Below are 8,524 nucleotides of genomic sequence, written 5' to 3'. Positions count from 1 at the left end.
GACTTCTCCCCATATCCTGCATGTACTGTACTCTAGATTAGAAGATTGGGAGCATTCAGGTTATCTTCTTTATAGAAAGTGTGCACAGCGGGCCGAGCTCCTGATGCTGACAGTGAGTGAGGGAAGAAGCTTGTGAAGATATTGATGCCAGGTTGGATGTTTGGAAGCAGGTCCCGACGAGTTAGCATTGGGATGGGTCCCTTCTGCTCATGACCTACAGTAAAAAATAATAACCAATCTTGGGAGGTAATTATTGGGTATGCCAGTGGTTTACCAAACAGGTGGCATCCCTATTTTCCCATGAGAACCGGGGTCTCGATCACTCCCCAGATTTGTGGGGTTCCCTTGTCCTCAAGATCAGTCACCCACCTGCAGTCAAAACTCACCCTACAGGATCTTAGAACGTATCCCATTGATAGGCTATAAAACAGAAGTTTACTACCTTTGCTACTAGCTTTTTTCTTACATTTTTGGACAAATAATATGTGAAATATATCTAATGTGTAGATATGACATATGTTAACATACAGTCTGTCAAAAATCAAGCTCCTAGGAGTTGTCATTTAGTTGCAAAACTCAGCATAGTTACATCTCAGGCAGATATGCAAATGATTACCACCTGAGGGCTTAAAAGTGGTTCCACCCATGAGCTAAAAACAAGGCTCTCAGAGGCCACTTGTGTATAATGGACCTCTTTTTCCCCTGTTTTTTGTCACCAAACATGTCTCTACAACACAATCGAAGATATAGTTTGCTTTAACAGAGCTTGAGAAGTGGGTAAATAATTTGAATACGAGAAGCTGGATGGTCGTATCGACAAATTGCCCACCAACCAGTAGAGAGAATCGTCCAGTAAGTACGAGCTGCTCCAACCGTTTCGTTGGCGCCTTCCAGAGGCAGGTGGCACCATCATTACAGGCCTCTGTGTCTGTTAAAATCAATCCAGGCACTTGGCTGAAGGATATTTTGTCTCACAGCGCCCATTACACGTAATGCCTTTGTCACCCACCTTCTGCCGCCTTCGTTAGCAGTGGTGTTGTGACAACAAACCTGGACTGCTACGGAGTAGAACCTTGTTGTTTTCAGTGATGAATCCAGGTTTAGTTTGGGTACTCATAACAGCCATGTTTGTGTCTAAAGACCTAAAGGTGAAAGCCTCAATCCTGTCTTTGCTGTGGAGCGGCACACTGCCACCACAGGAATGCCTCCACAACATTGCCACACTTGCATGGCCTGCCCATTCGCTGGATTTATCATCAATAGAACATGCATAGAAACATCTGGGACCCCAACTTCAACAGCCAACGAGTTTCCACAATCTAGAGGCTCAGTTACAGTAAATGTGGAGCCATATGCTGTAAGATACTTTATGGAACCTCTATGTCTCCATGTCTGCTCATATCACATCTTGCATGCAAGCCAGAGGTGGCCCAACAGGGCACTAGAGCTTCCATGCCACCCATATCACATCTTGCATCCAAGCTAGAGATGGAAAAACAGGGTATTAGAGCTTCCATGGCCACTCGTATCATGCTTGTATCCAAGACTAGAGGCAGCCCAACAAGGTACTAGAACCTCCATGCCACCCGTATCACATCTTGCATCCAAGCTAGAGGCGGCCTAACAGTGTATAAGAGCTTCCATGCCTGCCCGTCTCACATCTTGCATCCAAGCTAGAGGCGGTACAACAGGGTACTAGAGCCTCCACGCCCGTATCACATCTTGCATCCAAGCTAGAGGCGGTACAACAGGGTACTAGAGACTCCCTTCATGTGTTCAGTTTTCTGCAAAAAATGATCCTTTTGCTCTGATACTGTAATCACTTATTTATATAAACGTTATAATTATTACATTCTGACAACTCCTAGGGGATGGATTTTTTTTGACAATGTTAGATTTAGATGTAAAAAATGGTAAATCAAGATTAAAACGTATACCAACCATACATAACTTAGTAATAAATAAAAACACATAGGAGCCCTGAGATACTATAAGTCCCAAGTTAAACTAGCAATAAATACACTCTGGATAAGTCAAGGCATAGCTTAGAAAAGAATAACTGCATGGTAGAGCAAAGCAGCAGAGCTCACCTACCCTGAGTGTACTGTAGGTATAGCACACTCTTCCCTTGTGCTGGAGCTCCAGTGTACAGAGGGGAGGGAGAGGAGCTAAAGGGACCTGATGAGGAGGAAGAAGTGAAGAGCTGCTTGACTGATGCTGCAAAGGCCTTTCCTACCTTCACCCTTTTTATTCCAATATTGAATATTCACTTTAAAGGGAACCCATCACCAGGATCATGCTGCTTGAACCATGAGCATCATCAACCCGGGACAGGTATGCACTATGCACCCATGTATGTCTTACTCTAAAACACTGCAGCGTTTTAGAATAAGCATGCTTTGAAGTTTGATTGCACGGTGCTCCAAGTCACAGGGGTGGGACCCGCTCGGACCACCAAGAGTGATGGCTCTCTTCCTGCTTATGTGTAGGGTGCTTGTCTCTCTAGATGAAGAAGAGGAAGAGCAGCTGATGTGACGCTGTCCCGATAACTCTGAGCGCCATTCGGAAGCAAACTTCACATTATCTTTATTCTGAAACACCACAGTGTTTCAGTATGGAACATACATGGACACCGTGTACATACGTGTTCCGGGTTGATGTTGCTCGTGGTTCAGGCAACATGAAGCTGTGGCAGGGTCACTTTAACATGGGATGACTGTCGAGCGCAGATGCCTGACAGGCCATCCCAGCGATGACTGTTTCTGTGCCTTTACACAGGAACAATCACTGCAGAATAAATGGAGGCAGAGCGAGCCAGGGATCGTTTGGGCCCACCTGCCTCTATTCACAGTAAACAGGCAGTCGCCCACAGCTGAAAGACTGCCTATTTACACCAGCTGATCGTCTGTCGGTTTCTATACATGGATAAACTGAATGACGACTGATAAGCATCACATCATATCATAGATCAGTCTGTGCATGCATTCACACTGAACCATGATTATTGAGATTATCGCTGGATCGCGGGAACATAAACAATTATAATTACTGGCCCATGTAAAAGGGCCCTTAGCCTCATTTTAACCTGATTTTTAAAGCAATCCCACAATTATTTGTTCATGTTTTACACATTGTAGCAGCAATATTGATAAAGGAATGGATTCGAGCAGAGGTAACGAAGAAAATCAAGCAAAAAGGAAAGTATTTGGGTATGTGCGGACATTGCAGAATGAATGGGCACCAAAGTCCAAACATGACTTTGCTGCGGATTTTCATTGCATTGAATGAAATCCCTGGTTAAAATCCATTGTTTTTTCTTTACAGAGTGTGCTGCGGATCTGAAAATCTCCAGCATGACTATTTTCCACTGCAGGTTTTATCACATTAAGGCTGCATCCGCACGGGCTACAAAATCTCGCTACAAAATCATTGCTACAAATGTGAAGCCCAGGGTTTCCAATGGGTTCTTCCACATGAGCGATGCTTTGTAAGGAGATTTTGTAGCCCGTGCGGATGCAGCCTGATGGTATGAATGGGGTTGTACTGTATATTGTTGTGAAATTTTATTGTGCATTCCACAGCCGAAATTGGATAATAATTCCAGTGTGTGTAAACTAGGTTTCCTCTGCTGGCAATGATGGATGACTGGCGTCAGACAGATAAACAATAAGAAAGACGACACAGGAAATTATAGTCCAAATGTTTACATTTTATTGATGTATAGAGCTCATGTAGCACAGTTAGATAACCCGCTACTGCCCAGGCTCACAAAGTGCATATAATATTATATCATACAAAAATGGCAGTATATTAATAGTTCAAAGGCAGCCATAGCAATGCTCTACCTGGTTTAAAAAGCATCAGCAGCATCAAACTGGTTAAAGAGCTATTACATCAGCACTGTTAATATCTGTGTAGTAGCAATAATTGCTGGGCTGCACCTACACTTACAAGTACAGCCCGGCAACTATTGGGAAAACGCATGTGCTAGCACTCGTGTACATACTTGTACCAGTGTTTCTGGTGGTGCAATGCGCCACTTACTAATATAATATCGTGAAAAGGATTGGAGTTGGTCACAGGTCCTAAATCAGCAGAGAGTGACAGAAGCCATGTGCTCACAGAATCTGTGATGATGTCACCGTCAAGTGATCAGTCACCTGGGGCTCTGAGCTCTGCCCATGATCACGATGGTGACATCATCACAGGTCCTGTAAGTACATGGCTGCTGTCAGGTTCTGCATGTTTTAGGACCTGTAATGACGTCACCATCATTTGATCACATGACGGTGACATCATCACGTTACTCACACAGTCACTCACAGACAGGTGGTCGTTAGTATTTTGATAATAAGACCTGTAAGGTCCTTTTATATGGTCTGACTCTCGGCCCAAAGTAAATGAGTACCAATCAACAAGAATGTCGATTACGGCTATTTTGCTTTTGTTTACATAGGCCGAGAATTGCTGCTATGCTTTCATCCCCATAGGCCGGTTGTACATCTTCCTGTTCACATGGAGAGGTGTAACGTTCAGTGAGCATTTTATATTCAGTAAAAATCAATGATCAGTCAACAAATGAGTGAACTTGTTGGCCCCTTTACACAACCTGATTGTCAGGCGAACAAACTTTCGGAGGAAAGTTCATGCCAGATAATCGGGCTACATAAGAGGGCCTTCAGGTGCTTCTACATATACGGACCAATTTTTCCAACCAGAGCAATGAATATTGATCTAAATTCATGTGTCTGTGTGAATGGCCAATTAATCTGATTGAAATCTGTCTTATGTGACAGTAGCTAATCTGACGTGTAAAAACTTTTGGTCAGTCATAAGAGATGAGATTATAAGGTCTGGTTTTAGACTAACAAAATATCTGTGGGCGTAAATGGCCATTTCAGACCGATTTCATCATCTCTAAAATCGAGTTCATTGGTCAAAAATCTGTAAACCCAGCTTTATCTCATGACAAACATCCTCTATCTACAGGTTGGGGCCACCATTCACTAGACTATGAGTTCCTAGCCCTTCTGGATTGGAAGTCACTTCATTTAAAGTCTATGACACTGATGGAGATAGCAGAGTGCCGTACTCCGTTCCATAGAAGTTGAATGCTAGTGTGCATGTATGACCACTGATCCCTTAAAATGCCTCTGAAAAAGGAGGGCTCAAAACCCCCATTCTAGTGATCCCTACAGTTGGGTCCCAACCAATCCCAAGTTTATTACTTATCCTAGAATTGTTCAGCTCATAGGGAACCTGTTAAGTTGTGTTATAGAGCAGGAGGAGCCGAGCAGATTGATATATAATTTTGTGCAAAAAGGTTCTGTATAACTTGTATTTTACAGAATCTAATCTCTGCTAGCTGATGGTCCTATCAGTAACGGACAATCCTCCCTGTATGATAGTGCATACAGTGATGGGTGCCAGTCATTGACAGGATCGCCCGCTGGACTGCTAAACCCAGAATGAGCAGAGACTGAATTCTATAAATGACACTTGCACAGAACTATATGTCAATGTGCTCAGCTCCTCAGGTCTACAACATGCTGCTCACAGACTGCACTGCATGCACAACGTTTCCCTTTAAGGGTATGGTGATATTAGGTGAGTCCTATGTGGATTTTTAGGAAAATCCACAGCATTTACTGTAGCAGCAAAGTGGATAAGATCTAAACAAATCTCAGCCATATGTGGTAGAAAGAAATCCGTCAAGAAAATGACATGTGGTTTGGATTTTATACTTGCAGAATGTCAATTTTTCCTGTGGATTGTCACAGTGGATTTCTCCTTTTGCAATGCATCTGCAGCACTTCCGCAATGAAATCAACATCAAACCCCAGTTTTTGCCACTACACACAGCACCTGGTCTGAAGAGCGCAGAGAGATGCATTATGGGTACATAACTGCATAGCTGGAGTCATTCTGTTAATAAGATTTTCAGTGTGAAACATCAGATGATAGCAGTGCTAGGTATCCCTGAGGCTTTGTTCCAGCCCCTGTAGGGGGCGTTAGCTCACAGACCCTCCTTAGATACTATCTTTTGACCATTAAAACTTCAAGCACAATAATCAGAGAAGTATCTGTGAAGGCAGCAGCACAGCGCTCGTGTGATTGGTGCCATATTATTATGCATCGACAAGTTAAAAAAAAGTAAAAACAGGTAATCTGTACTCTGGTCACAGGAGTGTGCACCTCTTTTTTTGCGGATGGATGTATCTTCTATATTCCTCAAGCTCAGTTAGATACGTGTTGGAAGGCCACTTGTGTTTTTCCACAAAATCCAGTTCCTTTGCTAGATGAAAAGATAAAATGGAGAAAGAGTGAAAATTAAGACTGAAATTACACAGGAGATGTCAAGTACAAATATGTGACAATGATTCTGCACGCAACAAGGCTATGAAGACCCTCTGGCCACTGACTGCCCGCAGCATAAGCTTGTGAGGGTATGTGCGCTCTACTAGAGCTGCTCTAGATTCTCTGTGCGGATTTGCGTAGAATATAGTAGCAGAAAGTGGATGAAATGTGAAGAAAGTCATGGCGATTTTTACAAGCCCTCCCCAACAAATACAAAAGCAGTATGTGTTAAAGAAGCCCTAAAGGGGTTGTCCCTCAAAAACAAGGTTATCCCTTATCCACATGATAGGGAATAACTTCCTGATTGGTGAGGGACTGAAAACTGGGACCTCCACTAGTTCCGAGAACGGGGGTCTAAAGTGTCTGGCAATGGCGGCTGCACATGAACCCCATGCCTCTAATCATTCCAATGAGACCGCTGAAAATAGACGAATGCACTACAATGAATCCAAATGCCCACTTCTTTTCCATCCCATCATGCACTATATATACTGGAGGTCTTCTTTCAGAGGACCACCGCTCTAGACTACCTTGGAATTTTGGGAGTTTGTTTCAAAAAGGTTTCACTGTATTATTTTTTCATACATGTGAAAGGGCTTATTTCTGTAGTATGTGCATGGATCTCTGCAAAGGTCATTTAGATGAATTGGACATGGTCTCCCGAATATAAATACATGCTCTTAGGGCTAAAACAGACTGACGCACGCAAAAATACACTCGCTGTTATGGAGCGTATTTGCGCATGAACCAGGCAAAAAAAATGCTTTAACGGTCAAATTTCACACTATTGTGCACAGGTAAAACAAACAAAAAAAGCAGGAAGATATGACCTGCTCAATCTTTCACGCATGTAGAAAAACAATAAGAATCTCGCTAGTCACAACGGAATCATTGAAATCAATGGTTTCGCTATGTTTTTTGGCCATGATAATCACAGCTGCAAAACATGACAAAAACCTGGTCTTCTGCAGAAGCCCTCACTTAAATAGCCCATGTTCAAGTATGCTTGCTTGGGTCAGATTTTTACCACCCAACATGTGCAGATGTCGCAGAAACGCTGCAGATCTTCTGTGCCGATTTGCGTATGCATGGATCACGTTACCAGCCATATGGATGAAATATGGATAAATATCATCCATGTACTGCAGAATTTTTCGACACAGAAATTGACCTGCAGGGTGGATATTGAAATGAGCGATGTGTTGATTTCTGTTGCAGATGTTCACTGCAGATTTCCACTCTTTCCCTGTGAAATCCACATTGAAATACTGCTGCGGCTTCACCAAAGATCTGCCACAGGTCTTTTCTCAATATGCGCACATTTTAAAGCCAACTTACCTGAAAGGTCTTGGAACTCTTGCTTTTGACTGAAGATCGGGTAATGTGTGGCAACAAAGTACAGTAGCCAAGTGTAAAGATTTTCAGAGTTATGAAACTGTCATACAAAACAGAATCAATATTAAAACCAATGAGCTAAAGCTGGTGAATACATGCTTTTACAGTGCGGTTCTGAAATACAGAACGCGATTATTATTCTTTAGGCTTAACCACCGAGCTTCATGAAGCCGCGGTATGACATATAGGCTTTTATGTGCCCTACTATAAATCCTCCTTAGGTCACTTTTACATGGCAGGATTGCATCAATATTTGTAAGCCTAAACCAGCAGTGGGTCCAAAATACAGAAAAGGAACAAAACTTTTATTGAACTTTCCAGCACCTTAACAGGCTGACCAAACTACTGCTGTATGAAAGTCCCCTAATGCTGAGGTCTCTCCTTTTCATCAAAGATGACATACGAGAAAATGGATTTCTTGGGGCATAACATGTCATTTTCTGCAACCATTTCACTGCTGAAAGCTCTAAAAACAGAGAAGTATGTGGATTGTAATAGAAGCTTCTTATTTTCGAAAAGTGAGCCTGAAGAACTTGCACACAGACCCTATAATTGGGCTTAATCATACGTGCTTAAGGTCTTGTCAAGACAAGGACCTGGTGAAATATGCAATTAGTCAATAATCCAACTAAAACACCTGAGACATCATTTCCAAGGACGCCTATTATGTGCTGTTTATTTGAACGATAAACAACCATTATGATGAGTTTCACTAAGAAATGCATCATTCAGAAAATTTACTAAGGCTGGGTTCTCACAGGGCGGATTCTCA

The 8,524-nt window shown here is 42.6% G+C and overlaps 1 protein-coding gene across 1 annotated transcript in view; it reads right to left on the bottom strand.

The window, feature by feature from the left end:
• Window positions 1-3,699: 3,699 nt before the first annotated feature.
• RHOBTB3 (Rho related BTB domain containing 3) overlaps window positions 3,700-8,524 on the bottom strand; it is a 37,954-nt gene continuing 33,129 nt past the window's right edge. Inside the window, exons 11-12 of the mRNA XM_066603007.1 lie at window positions 7,696-7,792; window positions 3,700-6,295 (exon numbers count right to left, since the gene is read on the bottom strand). Coding sequence (XP_066459104.1) covers window positions 6,180-6,295; window positions 7,696-7,792 — 213 coding nt within the window. The 3' untranslated portion in view covers window positions 3,700-6,179. The remainder of the gene's footprint in view (window positions 6,296-7,695; window positions 7,793-8,524) is intronic.

Source organism: Eleutherodactylus coqui, chromosome 5 (genome assembly GCF_035609145.1).
Source record: "Eleutherodactylus coqui strain aEleCoq1 chromosome 5, aEleCoq1.hap1, whole genome shotgun sequence".
Taxonomy (NCBI): domain Eukaryota; kingdom Metazoa; phylum Chordata; class Amphibia; order Anura; family Eleutherodactylidae; genus Eleutherodactylus; species Eleutherodactylus coqui.
This window is presented reverse-complemented; position numbering and strand designations above follow the sequence as displayed.